Source organism: Oryctolagus cuniculus, chromosome 2 (genome assembly GCF_964237555.1).
Source record: "Oryctolagus cuniculus chromosome 2, mOryCun1.1, whole genome shotgun sequence".
NCBI classification, from domain to species: Eukaryota; Metazoa; Chordata; class Mammalia; order Lagomorpha; family Leporidae; genus Oryctolagus; species Oryctolagus cuniculus.
Genome location: NC_091433.1, coordinates 4,862,881 through 4,886,756, shown reverse-complemented (window position 1 = coordinate 4,886,756; position 23,876 = coordinate 4,862,881). Strand labels below are relative to the sequence as shown.

General features: G+C 56.4%; 2 protein-coding genes across 3 annotated transcripts in view; both read right to left on the bottom strand.

The window, feature by feature from the left end:
• OTOP1 (otopetrin 1) overlaps positions 1-5,168 on the bottom strand; it is a 32,462-nt gene extending 27,294 nt beyond the window's left edge. Inside the window, exon 1 of the mRNA XM_051829829.2 lies at positions 4,523-5,168. Coding sequence (XP_051685789.2) covers positions 4,523-4,823 — 301 coding nt within the window. The 5' untranslated portion in view covers positions 4,824-5,168. The remainder of the gene's footprint in view (positions 1-4,522) is intronic.
• Positions 5,169-12,320: 7,152 nt separating this feature from the next.
• On the bottom strand, positions 12,321-23,454 carry TMEM128 (transmembrane protein 128). 2 transcript variants are annotated; one of them, XM_002709352.5, is made up of 5 exons: positions 23,216-23,454; positions 21,469-21,610; positions 17,828-17,986; positions 14,523-14,631; positions 12,321-13,028 (listed from the first exon to the last, which is right to left on the bottom strand). In XM_002709352.5, exons 1-4 carry the CDS (start codon positions 23,310-23,312, stop codon positions 14,532-14,534), a joined length of 498 nt encoding a protein of 165 aa, XP_002709398.2. In that variant the 5' UTR covers positions 23,313-23,454; the 3' UTR covers positions 12,321-13,028; positions 14,523-14,531. The 2 variants fall into 2 exon arrangements, with proteins under 2 accessions (XP_002709398.2, XP_051685777.2); XM_051829817.2 differs by lacking the exon at positions 23,216-23,454 and adding an exon at positions 21,785-21,911.
• Between the last annotated feature and the right edge of the window lie 422 nt (positions 23,455-23,876).

The following is a 23,876-nucleotide window of genomic DNA, read 5'->3' as shown; positions in this document are numbered from 1 at the left end:
ATGCAAATAGAATCACTTCTCTTCCTTCAAAACCTTCCATGGCTCCCTGTGACCGCCAGACGACGCCAAGGTCTGAAGCCTGCCGGGTAGGGCCCTGCAGAACACAGACCTGGCCAGCATGCCTGAACCCACCCCCAGACTCCAGCAGGAACGGAAAGCCTTCCTCCAGGACCCCTTCCCTGAGCCCCCAAATCCTCGTCTCTAGGGAACTCCCATGCGTCCCTTGCTAAGGAACCAACTCACTGATTCTCACAAACAGCCCAGGTGGCAGGCAGTGGCATTGCCCCCATTTCACAGATGGGGAGACTGAGGCAGAGCCCCACAGCACAGGCAGAACAGAACCAAGGCTCTCCCAGGCCAGGGGCATGGCTCCCTCCTCTGCTACTTTTTTTAAAGATTTATTTATTTATTTGGAAGCAGAGTTAAGAGAGGCAGAGGCAGAGGGATGGTGGGGAGGATCTTCCATCTGTTAGTTCACTCCCCAAATGGCCATATCAGCTGGAGCTGGGTCTATCCAAAGCCAGAAGCCAGGAGCTTCTTCCAGGTCTCCCACTCTGGTTCAGGGACCCAAGCACTTGGGCCATCCTGCTCTGTTTTCCCAGGCCATCAGCAGGGAGCTGGATTGGAAGTAGAGCAGCCAGATTCAAACCGGCACCCATGTGGGATGCCGGCACAGCAGGCAGTGGCTTTACCTGCTATACCACAGCGCCAGCCCCTCCTCCACTACTTTCTATGAGTGTCAAAGACCCCTCTGCCCCACAGAGAAGATAAAAGACCAAGGGGAAGGGCAGGGCTTGACCTCGTGTGCCACCTGCTAAGGCCGGACCACCTGCCCCAAAGCGAGGTCCTCATTTCTGTTCCCTCCTCACTCCATCGGAATATTTCCAGGGGTGGGGAGCTCCCCTTCCTCCTGCAGCCCTTTCGGCTGTGTGGCCAGCCAACCGGGGGCTGACACACACACCCCAAGAACTCTGACATGGAAAACATGATGCACAGTGACAGAAGCCAGCCCTGAAATGCCACACGCTGTAACTCTGGCTAGGAAACGCCCAGGACAGGCAAATCCACGGAGCCAGGAAGAAGACTGGCGGTTGGGGCCGGCATCGTGCCCAGCAGGTTAAGCCACTGCTTGCGATGCCGGCATCCCATATTGGAGAGCTGGTTCGGGTCCCGGCCGATCTGCTTCCCATCCAGCTCCCTGCTAATGCGCCTGGGGAAGCAGTGGAAAAAAGGCCCAAGGACTTGGACCCCTGCCACCCACATGGGAGACCTGGATGGAGTTTAGATCTGGCCCAGCCCTGCCTGTTGTGGCCATTTAGGGAGAGAACCAGCAGAAGGTAGCGCTCTCTCTCTCTCTCTCTCTCTTGCTCTCTCTTTTTCTCTCTCTCTCTCTCTCTTAGCATCTCATCCACTCTCTTTCATTCTGCCTCTCAAATACCAAATCTTAAAATACAACAAAACATACACCAGGTTTGCAACCTCCTGGGTCAGACTGTGCGCCCCTGGGTTCCAGTACCTTCTGTGTTCTCCAACCTTGCTACCTGTGCTCCTCTGCTGTGTTTCACTCCTCTCCTCCCCCGACTGCTCTCTGCCACCATCCCTGATGGCACCCGCCCCCCCCCACACACACACACTCAGCCCCTTCACCTCCTCCCAGGGGCACAGGCACACTGCTGGCCTTCGTCTCCATAGCCTGAAATCCTGGGCTGGGCGCCCATAGCCAGCTCACGCCTGCCCCTTTACTGCGGGTTCCTTGTATTTGCAAGGGATGGTGTGCAGTTACCATGCTGAACAAAGAACGTGTTGTAGATAAGGTTTGTCCAGTTTTCAGGAAAAAAAAAAAAAACACTATGTGAGACTCTGAACTCACGAAAGCAGTAAGTTTGAGACACTCATTCATCCAAAAACAGAACCGCCATGACAAACAGCTGGACGGTGCTTACATGGGACTCAGCATTCAAAACGCACTCAACAAATGGAGCTATTACTCATTGTTGCCACTCCCAGAAGCTGTCTCTATGCCCGAGACAGGACAGGAAGAAAGGGAAGGCTCCCGGTGTACCACGCTGTCTCTTAAGGAGGATAGAAACAGAAAAGAAACAGGACCTGGCGCTTCACGGCAGGGCAAGGCGCTGGCCGGGTTTCCATGCTCACTGCACACACGGGGCAGGGAGCTGCTGCCATTTCTTGTAGAAGAAACCAACCCCTTTGTTTGGGAAACAGGTGCTGGATCAGTGACCCTCATTGCTGCCGGTGCTTTAAGGACACTAGCCTTTGTTCCAAAGAAAGCGTTCACTTTCTCACACACCTGGGGGCAGCAAGCGCACTGCCCACAGCGCACCCCAAGGCTTTCCCTGGAAAACCTTGGTGCCCAGACGTCCACCAAGGGACGCCTTCTCAGAACATTCCACTTCTCAGCTCTGTCCCCAGCACCAGGGCAGAGCTGACTTCCGGACCCAGGCCTCTCTTTCCAGCTAAGGTTCTGGAAGAGAACACACTCCTCCCGGGGCCGAAGCCACCGCCCTGGGCACCGAGGGCTCCCCACGCTCCTGACTGCTTCTTGCTTCCGTTGTGACGGGCCAGGCTTGGTTGGCAGCTGCTTCCTCTCATCTCCCAGCTCCTCCTCAAGAGGTCACCGGGACTCCTACTGATGAGAAAATGGCACTCAGCTGAGGCTTCCAGGCCAGCCCGGTCTCCATGGTTCCCAGCCTTGTCTAAATGGCTGTTCATATGGGACAACCTGCCAAGCGTCTCAATGCCACCACTTACTGAACACCTACTGTGCGCTTGCTCTATTCTGCATCATTTATTCGGTCCCTACTCGAGGTCTAAGACCTCTCAAGTGGGACACGTGCACAAGAGGAGGCTGTTCCTGTGTCCCCACTGCAGCTCCTCCCTCTGGCTTCCCAGCTTGGGCAGTGGCACAACCACTCATCCACAGATGTAGGCGCCAGTGCTCAGAGCCATCCTGGAAGGAGGGAAGTCAGAGAGGAGGAAGAATGGGGGACAGAGGAAGGCAGAGAAAGAGAGAAGAGGGATGGAGGGAGAGAGAAAGGAGGAAGTGGGGAGGGGAGGGGAAAAGGAGGGGTGAGTGAGGAGGGAGGAGGAGAGGAAGGTGGAGGGAGGAGGAGAGGAAGGTGGAGGGAGGGAGGAAGCAAGGCAGGGGTGAAGGCAAGGAGCTTCCACTCCAGGGAAGCAGAGGTGAAAGGGTGTGTGCGTCATGTGGGGGCTGTGTTGGTTTTCCATGGCACAGGAATCGCTGTCATCCACAACCATAAAACCACGAACCTCCCCCAAAACAACCATTTTCAGAGCAGGAATTCTGGCCACCTGGAATGGAGTCCAGTTTCCCCGACGGCAAGACCAACCAGGACACAGTCCTCTCTGTCACAGTACGAGGCAGAAATAAACACCAACTGCGCGAGCCTGAGTACTTCCTGCCAGGCACACGGACCACAAGAGGCACCTGGGCCAGACTGGGGAAGGGACCATGGTGCGCCCACAGCCATCGCAGCCTACCCAGCGTGGGATCCCCAGCTACTAGGAACTAGGGCTCGGTGCAGGGAGGTGACAAGTCACTCAGGTGCAAGGAGGGCAGAGCCCCACTCTTAGGGAGGTTCACCCGCAGGTCAGGGTGGGGAGGTGCCTTGTGCCCAGACAACCTGGTGTGAAATGCCTGTGGCCCCTCAGTGCCCTGGCTTTCTCTCCTCACTCTGGCCTCCTCCCTCTGACCTGCGTGGGCTCTGTCTCCTCTCGGAGAGCAGCAGCCCCTCCCCTGCAGGAGGGGACAGCTCCCTTCCCTACTAGCAAGTGCCTCTGTGCCCCAGGGCCCCAAATCACATCCACCCATTCATTGTTTCCCCATACCCGAGCCTCAGGTGGCTCTGGGAGATCTTGGGGCTGCCCCGGAGGCTGGAGCTGCCAGGAGCAGCCGTGGCCTGGGCATCCAGGGCAGAGCGCAAGTGGAGGGGTGTGATCAGACCCACGGAGTGGGGGCGAGCAAAGCTTCCCTGGGCTTCGCAGCTCGGGCAGTGGCACAACCACTCATCCACAGATGTAGGCGCCAGTGCTCAGAGCCATCCTGGAAGGAGGAAGAATGAGGGACAGAGGAAGGCAGAGAAGAGAGAAGAGGGATGGAGGGAGAGAGAAAGGAGGAAGTGGGGAGAAGAGGGGCTCATGGCCCTCGCTTGGAAAGCAGACGGCACGGGGAAGGGGCACAAGGCATTCCGGGAGTAGGGAACCGAATAGGCAAAGGCGTGGAAACAGAGTTTTTGTGAATGATGGGGGTGCGAGCAGGAGAGCTAACCGTGGGGGAGGGGAGAACACAAGAGGCCCCTGGGGCCAGAACTAGGTAGCCTTGAGCTCCAGGATAAAGGAAGGGGTCAGTAGGGCCATTGCGGGCATTAGGCAGAGTGTGGACAGGCGCGTTCTCCAGGGCAGGCGCCAGGCAGGAGCCCGGCTGAGAAGCACAAGGAGGGGAAGGGAGGCCAGGAAGGGGGAGGCCGCGGGGCGCCCCACTCACCGCGGAGCCAGCGCGCGCCGGCGTGCGCGTCCTTGGGGCGGATGAGGCGGCGCTGCGCGGCGCTGCGGCCCACGTACCACAGCATCCAGAGCAGCTGCAGCAGCATGAGCGCCGTCAGGAAGCCCAGCAGGTCGCCCTTGCCCACGCGCGACGCGTGCACGGCCCAGGCCAGCAGCAGCAGCAGCCCCGCCACGAACACCATGAGCCCGTACTGGCTGCTCAGCGCCTCGGCCAGCTTCTGCGGGACGCTGGCGCGCACCGCCGCCGCGCGCTCGGGGGCCCGAGGCTGGCCGGCCAGCATCTCCGAAAGCGTGGCGTCTCTCGTCCTGGGGACCGCCGCACCGGAGCCCGTCCGAGCCCCCACGCCCTCAGTCAGCCTGGCCCGGCCTCCCACGCCTTCCCACACCTGTCCTCCCCTGTGAGCCCTTTGGCCCTCGGTGAAGGAATCCACCCCGCTAGGGACCTGGGTATCCACGAGCACCGCGCAGACCCCACGCCCACCTCCCTCATCCCAGGAGGACCAGCAGCCCCCCGCCCACCCGGGACCCACGCGGACCGACCCCTGCTCCCCGTCCCCAGCCCCGGAGCCAGCTCTACCCGACGCCCGCTCGCCCTCCTGCACCTCGGCCCCCAACGCCGCCCGCTGCCCGCCGCAGCGCCCACGCCCCGGGCGCCCGGAAGCGCTGGGTGGCCAGGGGTGCGGCCCGCAAGCCGGCTGCTGCCGCAGGGAGGGGGAGGAAGTCGAGGGGTTCACCTGCAGCTGCCTGAGGGGCTGCCCGGGGGCGTGGCCGGGGCAGAGCCAAGGATCAGGCAGGCAGGCCCCGGGCCGTGCGCTCTCCGGGGCTGTCCCCGGGACCCCCGCGTGTGCCCGTCGGTCGTTTTGCCCTGGCCCCTGTGTGTTTCTGAAATCGGGTTTCTTTGTGCGGGCCTATGCCTGGGAGTGTCTGGCTAGGGGTGGGGGCGCCCAGCCCTGGAATAGAGCAGGGGGTATCCCAGGTGTGGTCTCTCTCCGTCTGGTGTGCCACTGCGTCCGCGGTGAGACGCGGAATCAGACCTCAGTCTTGAGTGCAAGGAGCTGGGGACCCGCTGCCGGGAGGCAGAGGAGCGGGGTCGCCGGTGGTGTCCGGGACCCAAGTGCTTCCTCCCGCCCCCAGCTCACGGGGCTCCCCTTTCACAGCGCCAGGATGCCCGCCTGGCACGGTGTCCACCGCCCCCCACCCCCACCCCCATCCCGTCCGGCTGCTGTGCGGCTCAGAGGGGGCTGGGGGGCTTCTCCAAAAAAGTGTCCCCAGGTCTGGCAGGGGCCGGGACCTCCGATGCACGGGGCGTGGCGCGGGCCTGGGGAGCGGGAGCCCCCTGGAGGGCAAGGGCGGTCCTGGTGCACAGTGCCCTGGGAGCGGCAGGCCGCCCCTGGAGACCCCCTCGCCTTCTGATTAACGCTCGGCTGCAGCGGTCTCTGAAGGAGAGACCCACACGTTGGCCTTGCTGGGCCCCCACGAAGGGGCGATGGGTGCTCAAGGAGGGGCCGGGAGCCCTGGGCTTGGAGGGAGTCAGTCTCGGGGCTTTGCTTTCCGATCCATCCCGGTCCCCTTCCCCTTCCCCATCCCCTTCCCCTTCCCCTTCCCATTCCCCTTCCCGCCTCCCTCCTCCCTTCCTCCCCCTTCTTTCCACACTGGATCCTCTGCCAGCACCCGCTCTGGGTGCTGGAGATTCAGCCGTGAAAAGACGCTGCCCTGGTGGAGCTGAGTTTCAGGCGGGCACGCGGGTAGACGGGAACCTTGTGAGTGCTGGCCTGGAACAGGAACCCGGAAGGGGTGAGGAGGGCTGGGAGGGGCCGGGAGGAGGCTGTGTGACACCTGAGAGATGCAGCTGGCGGGTTGGGAGGGCTGAGACCGGCAGCGGTGAGACCGGATCCAGGGAACTTAGAGAAAGGAGTGTGGCCCACAGCTCTGCCCGAGTGCCAGACTGGAAAGGAGGCTCCCCGGAGGCTGCAGGGCTGACGGCCGCCCCCCTTCCCTTCAGTGCCCTGTCCCCTCGCCTGGGACACACTGCCCGTATGGTGTCGACATCTGCTGCCTGCCTCTCCCGCAGCAGCCCAAAGCACCGTGGGGATCTTGTCTGTCTTGCCCACTGTGGATTCTCCAGTATGCAGAGCAGTGGTGCCTCGTGTGTAGGTGTGCGGCAGTGTGCTCAGTGGAGGGATGAGGGGTAGATGGACGGAGGGAGGGAGGGAGGAATGGAGGAGAGAGATAGATGAAGGGATAGATGGATGGATGGATGGATGAGTGATTGGATGGATGAATGGACCGATTGGCAGGTAGGTGAGGGATGGATGTATGGGGGATAGAGAGATGGGTAGGGGATGGATGGAGGGAGGGAGATGGATGTATGGGGGATAGAGAGATGGGTAGGGGATGGAGGGAGGGAGGGAGATGGAGGTATGGCGGATTGAGGGATTGGTAGGGGATGGAGGGAGGGAGATGGATGTATGGGGGATTGAGGGATGGGTAGGGGATGGAGGGAGGGAGGGAGATGGATGGAGGGATGAGGGATTGAAGGATGGATAGACAGATGGGTGAGGGGTGGGTGAATAACATGGAAAAGCTCTGTCCCCCTTGCAATCCCCTTTACTTCTCACACATCACAGGAATCATTTTTAAACTTTCTTTCCAATTATGAGGTCCCTGAAGGCAGAACTCTGTGTGGCTCCTTCTTCTCTCCGACATCAGCATCTGGGCTTTTAAAAATCCATTGAGAACTGTAGGCTGAGTACCTACCACCTGTGTCCCCGGGATGTGCCAGGCCTGGGGACAGGAAAATGAAGCCCACAGTTCGTGCCAAATGCCACAAGAAGCCGGGAGAGAGAACTCGATGCCTGGCAGATGGCAGGGATCCCATGAGTGTCCCAGGCCCCATAAAAACCAAACTGCTTCTCCTTCATTTGACCGCTTTACAAAGCATCTTCCCATCCATGCTCTGCTTTTCATACATCAGCTCAATTCGACATGAATCGGAGGGAAAAGGCAGTGTCCAGTGGCGACTGGGCGGGCGGGTTCCAAAGTTAGGCTGCAGGGTTTGACTGCGAATCCATCGCTTACTACTGCGCTAACCCTCTGTGTGTCTCGGGCTTCTCATCTGTAAAATGAAGTCCTTGGAAAGAACCACGCTTACACACTTGTTCGAAAATGAGCTGCTACTCACAAAGCACTTTGGAAAATGCTTGCAATCCTAAGTCACTTTTCCCATTCGCTGAGCACCTGCTGAGTGTCGGGCACAGAGCTGAGGCTGTGTGGGAGGGGAATTCAGCTGCCTCTCCAACAGGTGCTCCCCTCCACCTTGGAGAGGTGTTACTGGGCAGTGGCTGCCCAGCCATGGACTCCAATTTCAGGCACTCACTGCATCTAGGTGGGGCCGTGTGACTAAGCTGTGGTCAGGGAGTGCATTTAGATCCAGACCATGAAAATTCCCTATGGAATCCTCTCCCTGGACACCCACATCCATAGCAACCCTGGAGCCCTCTGCTGACCATGGCAGAGCCCGCCATCCCGAGGCCCCACAGTGGAGGGTGAAGTGGAGTCCCCTGAGGAAGCTGGGCCTTACCCGAGTGAGAAGTGTGCCAAGCCACTGCAAGTTGGAGATGTAAGGACACAAAACTTCAGTTATGGTGGAGGCATAAGCCAGCAGATTACAGCGTGGTACCTATAGTGAATGACAAGTCTTAACCAGACATTTTCATGGTATTGAAGACTGCTAGGATAGATTTTTCTCACCAGAATAATAATGTTGAAGTCTGTGAAATAATGCGTCCATTAATTAACTCGAGTCATTCCACAATATATATTTCAAAATCTGTTGTACATACTTATGTACTTTTTTCAATAAAAATTCCTTTAAAAAGCGTTGCTAAAGAAAGACGATTTGATCTATATAACCGACAAATCTCGAGGAAGGGTAAACAGTTCCTCAACCTGAGTCAGACTTGCCCGCGTTCTTGAACGGGCAGGGACTGATTTTCAGAGATAAATCCTGCAACACTGCCACAAACAGATCACGTGAGCCCGTGGCTAAGCCTCCCCCAGGGTCTTCAGCACCACATCATGGTGATCTTTCACTCGGCAAGGGTCGCTGCAAGGTCTTTTTTCTTGGGTTGGAATGTTAGATTTACAGACATCTCACGAAGATAGCATAGAGCGCCCTGTTTACCTTCCGCCCAGCTCCTCTAACGTAGACACCACGTGCATTTCTCAAAACCAGGAAATTAACATGGATAGAATACTTCAGAGACTTTATCCACATGAGGTTACTTTTTCCATTGTTTTTTTTTTTTTTTTCTATGTAGGCCTTTTGGAAAAGTTTTATTGCAACAAAAACAAAGAAACAAACCTACCCCGCTTAGCAGTACGTAGCAGTACCCATTTTATGTAGCAGTACCCATTTTATCGGGCTCCTGGGCCCTGTGGGTCAGGATTTGAAGACTGCTTTTTCTCTGCTTTACAATGCCTAGGCCTTAGCGAAGACTTGGTGCTTTGGTCTGAACGTTGGTGACGCCACCCCCGCCACCACTCCCACATGTTGAATGCGTATGTTGAGTCGTGATTACAGAGGTGCCAGTATTAGGGAGATGGGAGCTCTGGGGAGGCTCCTATCCAGTCACGAGGGGATTAGTGTCCTTCTAAGACAGGCCCCAGAGCTCACACAGCGCTTCCACCATGCGGGGACACAGGAGGCACGACCCATGAAGATCAGGCCTCGCCATCCGCTGAGCGCCGGCACCCTCTCGGCACCCTCTCCTCGGAGCGCCCACCTCCAGAACCGTGAAGAGGGCGTTTCTGTGGTTTCCGTCCCACCCAATCCATGGTACTGTGCTTAGCAGCCCGAGGGGGCTGAGACGGGGGTTTCTCAAAGCCACGCTTCTTCTCTCACAGTCTGGGGCCTGGGAGAAGATAAGCCAAAAGCTGGGCCCAGCTGGGACGGTCAAGCAGAGCGTGGACACAGGGCAGCCGGGCCCCTGGGCTTTGAGAACTTCCATCCGCTTTGAGAGGGAGAATTCCAGGAGGGAATCTGTGGGGAGCAAGCATTCCGGAGAACCCGGCAGAGGCCGCATGGCCTTTGTGACCTGGCTTAGACGCCACTTCCAGCATGTTCTATCAGGAAGGCAGTCCTAGCCCTCTCCATGTCAAGAGAAGGGACTACAGAGCTCCTAAGCGGGAACAGGGAGCAGGTGTTGTAGAGCAGCAGGTTAGGCTGCCGCCACAGAGGCTATGCTCCGCCTGCAGTGTCGGCATCCCATATGGGTTCAAGTCCCAGCTGCTCCACTTCCGCGGAAGATGGCCCAAGGACTTGGGCCCCTGCACCCATGTGGAAGACCCAGCTGAAGAAGCTTCTGGCTCCTGGGCCAGCTCCAGCGATGGCAGCCATCTGGGGAGTGAACCAGCGGATGGAAGATCACTTGTCTCTTTCCTTCCTTTTTAATAAACAGACCTTACCAAAAAAAAAAAAAAAAAAAAAAAAAAAAAGGCTACCACCTGCGATGCCAACATCCCATTTGGGCACTGGTTCGTGTCCTGGCTGCTCCACTTCCAATCCAGCTCCCTGCTAACATGCCTGGGAAAGCAGCGGAAATGACCCAAGAAGCACTTGGGCCCCTGCACCCACGTGGGAGACCTGGATGAAGCTCCTGGCTTTGGCCTGGCCCAGCCCTGGCCATTGTGGCCACTTGGGGAGTGAAACGATGGATGGAATATCTCTGTCTCTCCCTCTCTTTATCTTCACAAATAAATCCGTATGAGCACAGCAGATCCTGCACTCCTGGCTCAGGTTCAGCAAGCTCCGCCTTGGTGGGAGACTTCAGACTCACAGCCCCCATCCCTGTCCTCTTTCCTACTTCTCTTGGTTCCTAGCAAGTCACTGACGTTGCGCCCAAACTGGTGGCCTTTGAGCACGCAGACTGGTATTCCAGACATCTCTTCACCTAAAGCGGACAACCGACTGCACCATTCAACACTCCTCTGGGTGGACTCTGCTCCACCACGGTCCCTGACGGCCACTGCTGGGTGACGCCGCACACTGGAGCTCCCCATCTTGGGCTGGTGCCACCCTATCATGCAGAAGCACCTTTAACATCAGCCCGAGCTTCTTCTCAGCCATAAGAAGTTACCCATATGGGCCCAAGTTCAAGTCTTGGCTGCTCTACTTCCAGCCCAGCTGCTATGGCCTGGGAAGGCAGAAGATGGCCCAAGTCCTTGGGAGAACCAGAAGCAGCTCCTGGCTCCTGGCTTCAGATCAGCCCAGCTCCAGCTGCTGCGGCCATTTGGGGAGTGAACGAATGGATGGAAGACTTCTCTCTCTCTGCCTCTCAAATAAATAAATAAATAAATAAATAAATAAATAAATAAATAAATAAAACCTGCCCATGAGACCACAGAGATAAGTCATCAGGAGCTGGTCTCAAAGGAATATGGAATATGCCTGCATGTTGTGCAACTCCTGAACTCTGGCTTCCAAACCTGCTCAAGTTCAATGTCCTATACAGGACAACATGTTACAGCTGTGCAGGCCCAACCCCGTGGCTCAGCGGATAACATCCAGTTCCTGAGGCGCTCCGATCCTGCGTTATAATGAAGTGTGTAGTCCCTACCAAGGGCTGCTGGCAGTAAGCAATTGCTTCTCAAAAAGGAAATAATTCTGCAGAAGAGTATGGATCTGCCCTCAGGTCCCGAGGCACCTCTCTGTGCTGCTCCCATCGGCCCATCGGCCCGCCGGTCTCCACACGGCACAGTTTGCACAGACATCGAATGCCCTTGGCTCTGCTGGGTTATGAGACTGAGCAGTCGAGCACTTTGTGCCACAGCCTGTCAATGTCTCCTCTCACTCTGAACCCCACTCAGAACCCGCCTGGCAAAGCAGAGGAGGGCGGCCCAGGTACCTGCGTCCCCGTACTCACCTGGGAGACCCAGATGGAGCTCCAGCCTCCTGGCTTCAGCTTGGCCCAGCCCCAGCCGTTGGCGGCCATTTGTGAACCCACAGAGGGAAGGCCTCTGTGTCTCTCTCCCTCTTTCAAATAAATAAAAGAAACATATACTAATGAATGGATAGATGGATGTGTAGGCGGGGGACCTGATGTGGTATTCGTGATCCTAGATTCTGCTATCTGTCCCTCTGCACTATATTTGAGTACCTACTATGTGCTGGCACATAGTGGTGCCCTGCACATATTACTACTGTCTACCAGCTCTAAGAGATCATTCTCCTTTCACAGCTGAGAAAGACTACTTAGCAGCCAGTGCACGGCAGAGTGTGGCTAAGCCAGGCGCGAGAGGTGACTAAGTCCCTTTGCCGGGAAAGCCGTCAGCATCCGCTGTGCTGTGTCACCGTGCGCGCAGTGCCTGGGTTTCATGAGAACGTTCTTGATCTCAACGTGCAAACTCCGTCTCACGGGGCCTCTTATGAGCAGGCGGCCCTTCTCTGAAGAGAAGCCTCTGCTATTTCTTATTTATTTTACTTACTTTTTGCAAGGCAGGCATCAGAGAGCGAGCGAGCGAGCGAGCGAGCTTACATCTGCTATCTCACAAATGGCCACAAGAACCAGGGCTGCGATACACGGAAGCCGGGAGCCTGGAACACCATCCAGGTCTCCACGTGGGTGGCGGGACCCCCAGCACTTGGGCCATCTGCTGCTGCTTTCCCATGCACATCAGCAGAGAGCCGGATCTCAGCCTCTATTATTTCACAGCTAATCCAAGTGCTCAGAGCTTCAAATGGAAGCTATTCCAAAGTGTAGATAAACAAAACACACAAGGAAGTTATAAAAATACTTTTATTTAAATGCTGCAGAAAAAATTATACACTGAGAAATGATCAACAGTTCATATTTTAAAAAATGTTAAAAAATCCTGTGATTTACACAAAGATAAAATCTGATAAATGATAGGAAAACAAAATACAAGGGCACTTCAAAAAGTTTGGAAAAACTGAATTCAAAGATAAACTTATTTGGGTGCAGAAACATTCGGAATCATGCATAGTTTTTTCTAACATATTTCCACTAGCTTTTTGAAGACCCCTCATACTTTCAGTTGCTCCCCTCCCCTCTAGAAACCATTATGGAAGTAAGATGTACAGTATTATGGAAGGGGGGTAAAGGCACATGACAACGCAACCCCGTTCCACACACTCCACTCCTTCATACAGTGACCTGCCATCCGGAAGTGGGAGACGGAACCACTTACTTGGGTATTAGGATGCACTAAGAACCTGGGGTGAAACTACTCTCTCCTCTGAATATTAACAGATTAACGCTGTCCAACAGTGACCTCCACGTAACACTGACTTCTGAGAAACTCAATCACTTGAGTTTGAGAATATCCAAATGAAATATAATTTATTCTGATTCCAACAACACATTTGCAAAGTCCCAATTCTTCCAAGAAAAGCTCTCCGTGGGTGCAAAAACACTGTGGCTTTCCCTCTCTCCGTCTGTAACGCCTTCTGTGGGCGGCCCCGACAGCTGAAAGAAAACCAGCATTTACGTGCGAGAAGAACACCCCCTCTGTAGTTCTGAGTTTAGCGTTACAAAGCGCAGTGCAGTCCACGGCCACAGCACCACCTGCCTCTGGGTTACAATGAGCCCAGGTCAGCAGGAGTCGGCGGGTCCGTCAAAGCTCACAACTGAGAGGCCGCAGAGGAGCTAACAAGAAGGGGAGGGGGGGCCAGGGCCACACGAGGGACGTGTCCCAGCAGCCACCTGGAGACTGGCCACAAGATTGCGTCCACACACTCTGTGTGGTGATGGAGACATTCCGGGAGGACCCCACAGGGAGAACACGCTGTTTGCTGGCGGCAATCTGCCTGCCCGAACACCCTGAGAACGGAGTCTGTGAGCCCCTACTGCTCGGGTCTCGGTCTCCGTCCTGTACACTGTGTCGGGAGTCGCCTTCCTCCAGGGCCTCGTGTATGGGACTTGAGGGGAGGGACGACTTCATCCCCTGCACACAGAGTAACCAGCACCCTCACTCATGTACTCAGAAACAGACCTCCCGTGCAAGGCAGCAGGCCGGGGATGGGGCAGGGGAGTCCCTGGGGAGGCAGGAATTTTACAAACAAGGAAGACAAAGGCCGACAGGGCAACTAGCAGGCTTTGATGAGGCAGCCAGGGCAGAGAAAAGGGAAGAATGCATTTTCCTAGTTAGGTAAAACTGCCCTTTCCCCGTGCTCACGGCCTTAAGGAAAATCTAGCCAGCGTCGCAGTGTGTGTGCTGAGGGAAGCTCACTTCCCTCCCAAACGGTCCAGTGCATATGCATGCGGTCTTGGAAAGGCAGGTGCCTTCTATAACAAGTGCCACTCAGAACCGAACTGTACCACAGGGAAGATGCTCGGTGCCTTCTGAGTCCACGGACGAGCAGCGCTGGTGCAACCACGACTGGGAGCAACTCGCAGCCGGCCGCTCGCTGCCTGTGTAATGACTGGGAGTAACTCACAGCCGGCCGGTCGCTGCCTGTGTAATGACTGGGAGTAACTCGCAGCCGGCCGCTCGCTGCCTGTGTAATGACTGGGAGTAACTCACAGCCGGCCGCTCGCTGCCTGTGTAATGACTGGGAGTAACTCGCAGCCGGCCGCTTGCTGCCTGTGTAATGACTGGGAGTAACTCGCAGCCGGCCGCTCGCTGCCTGTGTAATGACTGGGAGTAACTCGCAGCCGGCCAGGAGCTGCTGTGTAATCACTGGGAGTAACTCGCAGCCGGCCAGGAGCTGCCTGTGTAATCACTGGGAGTAACTCGCAGCCGGCCAGGAGCTGCCTGTGTAATGACTGGGAGTAACTCACAGCCAGCCGCTCGCTGCCTGTGTAATGACTGGGAGTAACTCACAGCCGGCCGGTCGCTGCCTGTGTAATGACTGGGAGTAACTCACAGCCGGCCAGGAGCTGCTGTGTCCAGCGGGAATGGCCACAAAAGATATTTTCAAAGTGAGTTCATATTCAGAAATAGCACTCCAGCTATCTTACCTCCAGAAATCATCCAAGGAGGGAGATCAACATTATAACTCCCATAAATTGCGTAAATAACAACAGCGGCGTTAAAAACGACCACACGTGCCATAAAGCAATGTTGAAGCTGAAAAGAACAACAAAAAAAATTAAATAGTTGTTATTCCTAACTGTAATGCACACAATCTATTTTGTTCTAGAATCAGACTTAAAGAACTTAATTTGGGAAAGTTTGTCCAGCCAATAGCTTCCCATGTATCATACTTCTCAAATACGTGATCAGCCAACGCTGGAACTTCCAGTCTACCCGACGGTGCCCTAGCTTGAGTCTGGCTCTGCTCCACAGCCCAGCTTCCCACCGATGTGCATCCAAGGAGGCAGCAGAGGAAGGCTCAAGCACTTGGGTCCCTGTCACTCACACCAGACTCGGATTCAGTTTCCTGCTTCTGACTGGCCTGGTCCAACTCTGGCTGTGGCAGGCATCTGGGGGGTGAACCAGGGGGTGAAGATCCCTCTACCTGTGTCTCTGCCTTTCAAGTAAACAAAAACAAGTGTCTTACAAAGTGCTTGGAACTGGGGTCAATGGGAGTCAGCACGGCTTAACAGAACAGGCTTCAGTCCCTTAAATCAGCGACTGCAATGGAGCATAAGCTAAAATGGGTATGGTGTGCTTTTACAACCTCACACACTATCAAATCACCATGGAAATAAAGACAAAACTTCTCTCCTAAAACCAGAATGAGGGGCTGGCGTTGTGGGGTAGCAGGTAAAGCTGCCACCTGTAATGTCAGCATCCCATATGGGCAGCGGTTCATGTCCTGGCTGCTCCACTTCTAACCCATCTCCCTGCTAATGGCCTGGGGAAAAGCAGCAGAAGATGGCCCAGGGGCTGGGGTTCTGACACCCACAGGGGACACCTGGAAGAAGCTCCTGGCTCCTGGCTTTGGCCTGGCTCTGTCCTGGCTGTTGCGGCCACTTTGGGAATGAACCAGTGGATACAAGATCTCTCTGTCTCTCCCTCTATAACTCTTTCAACTCAATAAATATTAAGAAAAGGAAAAAAAAAAAAAAAAAAAAAACAGAACGAAGGGGTATTTGGCAGAGTGGTCAAGCCACCACTTGGGCCACTGCGCCTGGTTCAGGTCCCAGCTCCTCCTTTCTGCTAAGGCACACCCAGGGAGGCTCCCGGCCGTCCGTGTGCAAGACCTGGATGGAGTTCAGGCCCCTGGCTTCACCTGGCCGAGCCCTGGCTGTTGCAGGCATGTGACCTGTCTCCCTGCCTTCCAAATAAAATGAAAATAAATAAAACTTTAGAGTTAAAAATAATCAAAAAGTAGTAACTCATAAGCTGCTAGTAGTTTTTTTTTTTTTTTTTTTTTTTGACAGGCAGAGTGGACAGTGAGAGAGAGAGACAGAGAGAGAAAGGTCTTCCTTTGCCGTTGGTTCACCCTCCAATGGCCGCCGCTGCAGCCGGCGCACCGCGCTGATCCGATGGCAGGAGCCAGGATCCAGGTGCTTTTTCCTGGTCTCCCATGGGGTGCAGGGCCCAAGCACCTGGGCCATCCTCCACTGCACTCCCTGGCCACAGCAGAGAGCTGGCCTGGAAGAGGGGCAACCGGGACAGAATCCGGGGCCCCGACCGGGACTAGAACCTGGTGTGCCGGCGCCGCAAGGTGGAGGATTAGCCTATTGAGCCACGGCGCCGGCCAACTAGTAGTTTTTTTCAATGAGAAAGAACAGTATTCCTGTCACCAAAGTGAAAACTGTTCAAAAAATGGGAAGCCCCCACATGGAGTATTATGGAAGAATTCCACACCATGTGGGTCCACTGACAAGGAAGAAAAGAAAAGTATCACCCCTCTGGAAAACGCAGGGTGCAACTCACCGCAGCTGGAGGCATGCACGTCTGTGCTCAGGCACCTCCTCTCCGACAGGGCTACACACTTAGACCCGCCCGCAGAGCTGTGTGCCACGTGCAGCACGAAACAAGGAAACGTGCCCATGGAGTCCTGAGTCGTGTCTTTCCCGACTTCAAACTGGAGAACCACCAAATGGCATCAACAAAAGAAACAAACTGGGGCTCAGTCACACGGACTGCTGAGCAGCGACAAACACCAGCCACGCCAGGTGCGGTGCTGTGGACGGGTTTGTACCTAATGCTGCGCACGAGCAGCCAAACACAAGACAAGACAGCACGCACAAATCCACCTCAAGGAAGGGGCTGGTGTGGTGCTGCAGCGGGTAAAGCCATCGCCTAAAATGCCAGCATCCCATAAGGGTGCCGGCTTGTGTCCCCACTGCTCCACTTCCGATCCAGCTCCCTGCTAACATCCTGGGAAAAGCAGTGGAAGGCTAACCCTCTGCCTACAGCACCGGCACCCCAGGCTCTAGTCCCAGTCAGGGCGCCGGATTCTGTCCCAGTTGCTCCTCTTCCAGGCCAGCTCTCTCCTGTGGCCCGGGAGTGCAGTGGAGGATGGCCCAAGTCCTTGGGCCCTGCACCCACATGGGAGACCAGGAAAAGCACCTGGCTCCTGCCATCGGATCAGTGCAGTGTGCCAGCCGCAGTGGCCACTGTGGGTGAACCAACAGTAAAGGAAGACCTTTCTCTCTGTCTCTCTCTCTCACTGTCCATTCTGCCTGTCAAAAAAAAAAAAAAAAAAAAAAAAGGCAGTGGAAGGTGGCCCAAGTGTCTGGACCCTGGCACCCATGTGGGAGGCCCAGATGAAACTCTTGGCTCCTGGCTTCAGCCTGGCTTCCTTCCAGCTGTGGCAGCCATCTGGGGAGTGAATCAGTGGGTGGAAGATTCTAACTCTGATTTTCAAAATAAATAAATAAATTAAATCTTCATTTAAAAAAAAAAAAAGAATCCATCTCTACACAGCTCAAACAGAAGACTAAACAAAAATAAGGTATCTAAGGGATGCAAAAGACAGTGCCAACCACAAAGCTCAGGGCAGGGCTACGGGGCAGGATGGGCTGCACTGACTGGACGGACAGCGGGCGACGCTGGGTGCTGGCTCAGCTCTCTCCACGTGGTGCGGTTTACACCAGTGTGTGTTTGGTGACCGTTCATTTCCGTGTACGTTTCAGTTTCGTCTGCTTTTCTGTGTTGTATTGTGCATAACAACGAAACAGATTTAACCATCAAGATGCAGACTACGTGTGGGACGTTACCCACACGTAGCATTTCAGTGACTTGGTACATACGCAGAGGAAGAGACGCTGGGAAGAACAGGAATGACTGGAGACCACCGTTCTGTTACACCCTCTAATTCTTCTGCCTTTTACACCAGGTACGTAATTTCCTCCTTCAATTAACTCACCATATTCCTGCCGCGATGAAGGCAGCGGTCGTGATGGGGATCAGGGCCGGGTATCTGACGTCATACTCCTCAATCCCACGATACCACTCCAGATAGACGATGCAGTACAGTGCAATCGACAGACTGACGAGCAACAAGGCACTGCCAGACAGGAACCAACTGTGGACGCAGAAACAGCCCATGAAGCCTTGACAGCACTTAGCCAATCGGCAGACATCTCACACATTTCATGACAGCCTAGCACTCTCCTTCTAGAACAGCAACTGCAGAAGGCTGCAGAGGGACTCGGTTACTCAACCTTGGCTTTCACGGCCTCAGTGGGAGGGACACGGGGCTGAGACACGACCAGACGCACGACAGGATTAAGAGCGCTGTACTGCGTGCAAACCGACATCGAGCAGGAACCCTGGGGACACCGACGCCCTGGTCTGAAAACAGACGAGACAGCAGCTCTCTGGCTGTTCTGAAGTTTTCAGTGCAGGTCCCGCCAACTCCTCGTGAGGCAGAGCTCCTTGGAGCACTGCAGACCAACGGGAAGACGTTCACTCAAATCCTCTCAGAACTCCAGAGGAAAACCTCCCATTTGCAAGATATTTCTTAGCCTCTCCTGGCGGACAATGTCTTTACACTCCCTTCCAATTCCACCTAAAACCTGTCTCAGTGTGTGAGGCAACTCTGACAGCCCTTAATTCCAGCCCCAGCTAGTCATGGAAGAGGCAGACTGGGGAATAAAGTCCCTCCCATCCCTCCCGACACAACCCAGTACCCCCATCATGTTTTGCTTCTCTATGGCGATCCTGTGGGAGGCAGAGGACCGCTGGCGTGGCAGCTGTTACGCGGCCCTGAGCGGGATTCCGGCAACAGCAGGGTCCGAGATTCCAGCACGGGCTCCTGTGGCGAAGCGGGGCTGCGGACGAGAATCCCAGAGGCGTCTGCAGCACCGGGCGGGGGCCCAGCCCTGAAATCTAGGCTCAGCCCCGACCCGCTCTAGACTGCACAGATCACCTAAGCCGACGTGCCCAGAGATACTGACCGTACTTAACTCTCAGAGCCGCTCCGAGAATCCCACGAGGTGCCTGCCAGCCCAGCGGACCCTCAGCGGCAGTGGTCATGACTCCACCGAGCTCACCTACAGACAAGTATCTCCGTTCTCCTGGGGGGTCCTGAGAGACCCTCTTCTGCTCAAGTGCGCATTCTCAACAGGGCATTCTTAAAGCTGCCCGGACAAAACCTGGCAAGGCAGCGCTAAGCTTCCGCGGCCTGCAGCACAAGGCCTCTTAGCTTGTCTGCTGCAGGCCAGGACAAGCCGGCAGAGGGCTCATTCATCCCTGGATCCACAGCCACGCAGTCTCGGGCTCACGTGACCATCTGGTGAATGAAGGGGCAGCTGCGGCCAGCGGTGGTTAGAGTGCCCACTCCCTGTTTCCCAGCCCGAGTTCTAAGCCGAGAGAGAGAGATGGAGGAATCGGGCTGACGACGCTCAAAGGCCCGTACCACTGCTGGAGCTGTGGGAAGACATTACTGGGGAGAGAGACGGAGGCCTCCTGATACCGAAACCCAGAGAGACACAGGTTCACCCCTGGGCTCCAGACATAGGGAAACCCAGAGAGAGACAGGCTCACCCCCTGGGCTCCAGACATAGGGAAACCCAGAGAGAGACAGGCTCACCCCTGGGCTCCAGACATAGGGAAACCCAGAGAGACAGGCTCACCCCCTGGGCTCCAGACATAGGGAAACCCAGAGAGACAGGCTCACCCCCTGGGCTCCAGACATAGGGAAACCCAGAGAGAGACAGGCTCACCCCCTGGGCTCCAGACATAGGGAAACCCAGAGAGAGACAGGCTCACCCCCTGGGCTCCAGACATAGGGAAACCCAGAGAGAGACAGGCTCACCCCCTGGGCTCTAGGCGCAGGGAAACCCAGAGAGAGACAAGCTCACCCCCTGGGCTCCAGGCACAGGGAAACCCAGAGAGAGACAAGCTCACCCCCTGGGCTCCAGGCACAGGGAAACCCAGAGAGAGACAGGCTCACCCCCTGGGCTCCAGGCGCAGGGAAACCCAGAGAGAGACAGGCTCACCCCCTGGGCTCCAGACACAGGGAAACCCAGAGAGAGATAGGCTCACCCCCTGGGCTCCAGGCACAGGGAAACCCAGAGGCCTCTCCTGCCGAGGCTGCACGGAAACGCAGGCTGCAATCTGCGCCTCCTACGGGCGGTCATGCTGAGCTCTCGAGTTCTTCACCTCGAACCCTACCAGCGAGGTCCACCACCTCCCAGGGAAGGAGAGAGAGGTGGGAGAGCAGGAAGCCGGCGGCATGCGGGCGGAGTTCGGCACGAGAGGAACAGGCCATCTCCCCGCCACAGCTCTGAGAGCTCGCCGGTGCCTAGCCCTGACTGCTTGCTCCCTCCGCTCCTCCAGCCCCCACCCCCCACCCCCGAAGTCGCCTGGAGGACAAGCGTGTGCCCACCATGACCCAAAGCCCCCGGTCTGTCTGCATCTCTCCAGGGCCCCTGGTACTTCCAGATGACGACTCCCAGCCCTCAGCAAAGTAGCCCTCCCCAAGCCCGCTCTGCCCTGTCTCGGGGCCCCCACACCGTTCTCCGGGGTTCAGCGAGGGGCCCGGCACATGGTTCACAACCTTCTCCTCCACTCAGCTCCTGGGGTCACATTACAGGGCGCTGGGTCCTCATGAACCAGGGATTACCAACACCAGGCCCACCCTCCTGGAACCCTGCCCGTTCACCTGCTCTCCGAAACAAACCCTGGGAGCTGTCCTCACCAGCCGGCTCTCGGCCCCTCCTCCCAGCTGTCCTGCACTTGGTCGTCAAGAGACCGTCAGACTTTCTCTCGCCATTTCCCCCAGTGCGTTACACCCTTACACTCACCAGCACCCCCCCCCCCCCACAACACATCTGTACTGAAAAGACACTGACACAACTTCCAGTTCTCGCCACTGCTGTGCGCGCCCATGGCACACGCCCTCAGCTCGGCCTTGTTTCACTGCCTCTATGTGAGGGGATGATGTGATGATGTGATGATGTGATATGTGCACGCACGCATCCGTCACTTCCCAGAGCTCCCGCTGTGGCTTGTGTACGGGATGTGTGGGCGGAGGACTCACGAGAACACTCTCCTGGCAAAGTTCAAGTACACAGTACCTTACTGTTAACAATACAGTTAGGGGCCGGCGCTGTGGCACAGTGGGTTAAAGCCCTGGCCTGAAGTGCCAGCATCCTATACGGGCACCGGTTCTAGTCCCGGTTGCTCCTCTTCTGATCCCGCTCTCTGCTATGGCCTGGGACAGCAGAAGAAGATGGCCCCAGTCCTGGGGCCCCTGCACCCTTGTGGGAGACCCAGAAGAAGCTCCTGGTTTCAGATTGGCACAGCTCCGGCTGTTGCAGCCATCTGCAGAGTGAACCAGCGGATGGAAGACCTCTCTGTCTCTACCTCTCTCTGTAACTCTTTCAAATAAATAAAATAAATCTTTAAAACGTGTGCCCTTTAACCAACACTGCTCACTCATCTCTGCCCCCAGCACCAGCACGGTGCCCGGCACACAGGAGGTGTTTTCTTAATTTCTGAAAAACCCACCTGAAAAAATGGAACGCGAGAAGTAAGACGAGGGCGTCCAAGTTTTCTTACCTGCTAGTGTGAAAGTTCTCTCTCAGGGTTTTAAAGAAATCAACATAGTAGGTCACAGCAATGGAGGCCAAAATCCAGAACCCGGAATGGAGGTTCAGTCTCGGGAGGGGTTTCTCCTTCTTCTCGGCAGCTGTGGAAGCGCCTGCAAATAAAATCCCAACTAAGTTCCCAGAACTTCCGGGGAGATCACACCTACTTTAAGTCAATTTCCCTGCTCTTTCTAAACAGCAGAGTCTCTCCCTTTACAGCACCAAATCGCTCTGTAAAATCATTATGCCATCGCATAATGCAGAAAAAATATAGATGCAGAACAAACCAATAGGAGGCTGCATAAAACATGTTCAATGCAGGTAACGTCCACATTGTCAGTCTTTTGGAAATAACGATGCTATTCACAGTGTACAGCTCTTCAAACTAGGTTTCACCTGAGTGAAAGTTAAGAAGTCATGAGTCTTAAGAAAAAAAAAAAAAGCAGAGATAAACATCAGAGCACAAAATGGACTTGTCACATCTAAATTATTATTATTTTTTTTTTTTTTTTACAGGCAGAGTGGACAGTGAGAGAGAGAGACACAGAGAAAGGTCTTCCTTTTGCCGTTGGTTCACCCTCCAATGGCCGCCGCGGCCGGCGCGCTGCGGCCGGCGCACCGCGCTGATCCGATGGCAGGAGCCAGGAGCCAGGTGCTTCTCCTGGTCTCCCATGGGGTGCAGGGCCCAAGCACCTGGGCCATCCTCCACTGCACTCCCGGGCCACAGCAGAGAGCTGGCCTGGAAGAGGGGCAACCGGGACAGAATCCGGCGCCCCGACTGGGACTAGAACCCGGTGTGCTGGCGCCGCAAGGCGGAGGATTAGCCTAGTGAGCCGCGGTGGCGGCCTCTAAATTATTTTTAAACACACGTAATCTCTTGAGTCAGCTCAAACATGGGAAAGGCACGCCACATCTCTCAGGCCGGCGCAGGGCGGTCCAGACAGGTGCCAACAAGTCCCTTCTTCCACCTGGGACTTCCTCGGCAAGACTGGGGGGCTGGGCCGGGTCAGATGGCGATTAACAAGCTGCCCTTTTTCACTGCGAGGAAGAACCGCAGGTGCCCATCGCAGGGCCTGGGCCTTTAGCAGACCCATCAGATGCCCGCAAACGCAAACTGATCTTAACAGAGACCCTGGGGACACACCCAGAATGCAGAAACCAAAGCTGCCGTGGACCCAGCTCACAACGTACGGGCCAAAAGATCTAAAACGAAATGCCCCGACCTTCACCCCAATTCCCCAGCCAGCCCGGGGCAACCTCCACTGTCACTTGTACTGCGTTCTAGCACATCCCGTGGCCTCCCGGTGAACGCAGCACACGCAACTCTGCATCTCCCTGAGGAAATCGGCCACAGCCGGCACACGGACGCCTGCCCGCGTGCCCCGGACGGACAGGGGCGGTCTCATTTCACCAGTTTCGCACCGACGGCAAATCGGGTGTCCCCAGTCGTTTGCTACTAAGAGATGCTGGGGTGGACACCTTCACTCCGAATTTTTCTTAAAAAAAGACTTTTAACGGCTATCTCCTCACAGGCGCTCCCAGAAATGCTGAAGCGGGACTAAGAAGTGCAAGGCTGCGTGAGCCTCCCGTTCGTGACATTAAATACCCGACTTGCAAAAACTACTTTGTAGCCGAGAAATGAAACCCGGCCCCTCCGGGAGGCCCGTGGAGCCGGCCGCTTCCGGGGGAACCTCGGCGCGGCTCGGAGCGCGCCTCACCCGGCCTGGCGTCGCCCTCGCCGTCCCGCGGGACCGCGGAGTCCGACGACAGCAGGTACCGCCGCCGGAGCTGCTCCCGGGCCCACGGAGCGTCCATCTTGGCGCCGCCCAGAAACGCGACGGAAGTGACGTCGGCGCACAGCACTTCCGGCGCCGGCGTCGGGGGCGGGGTAAGCGGTGGTCGCCGTGGGGAGGCGGCGGGGTGGCGTTAGTGGGTGCGAGGCTCGTATCCCACGCGTGATTTGAAGTTTTGGGTACTGCTAGCCTTCCCGGGTCCTTAGGGCGCTGATGCGTTTCCGACCTACGGAAGCCCAGAGGAACCAAGATGGCCGACGCCCGTGGGCGCGCGCGGGGCAGCCCGGCTCCCGAGTCTGCCCAGGCCTCCCGGTGTTGGAGCAGGCACGGACGTTCGCCCCGGCCTCTTTCCTACTCCTGCCTCTGGGGAGTCGCCCAGCCGGACTGGAAAGGGCTGAAGGCAGCCCCAGGAGGGAGAGGGGGCCCCGAACCGGGCCTCTGACCCCGTGGGGGACAGGAATGACCCTCTCTGGGCCTTTTGCTCTCAGGCCCGCTAGGCTGGACCTGCCTGCGCTCAGGTGGTTCGTGGGAGAGCTCCTTGTCCCGCCTGGGGGAACGTGTCCCCTCCGGACCGTGGGCACTAAGG

Bases quoted from the DNA above. Each gene is read 5' to 3' on its own strand.
- TMEM128 (XM_002709352.5), bottom strand. From the start codon at position 23,312: ATGGACGCTCCGTGGGCCCGGGAGCAGCTCCGGCGGCGGTACCTGCTG. The intron at 17,987-21,468 runs GTAAGAAAACTT...CTGCGTCCACAG, and splicing joins GAGAACTTTCACACTAGCAG to TTGGTTCCTGTCTGGCAGTG. The intron at 14,632-17,827 runs GTGAGTTAATTG...TGTTCTTTTCAG, and splicing joins TTCATCGCGGCAGGAATATG to CTTCAACATTGCTTTATGGC.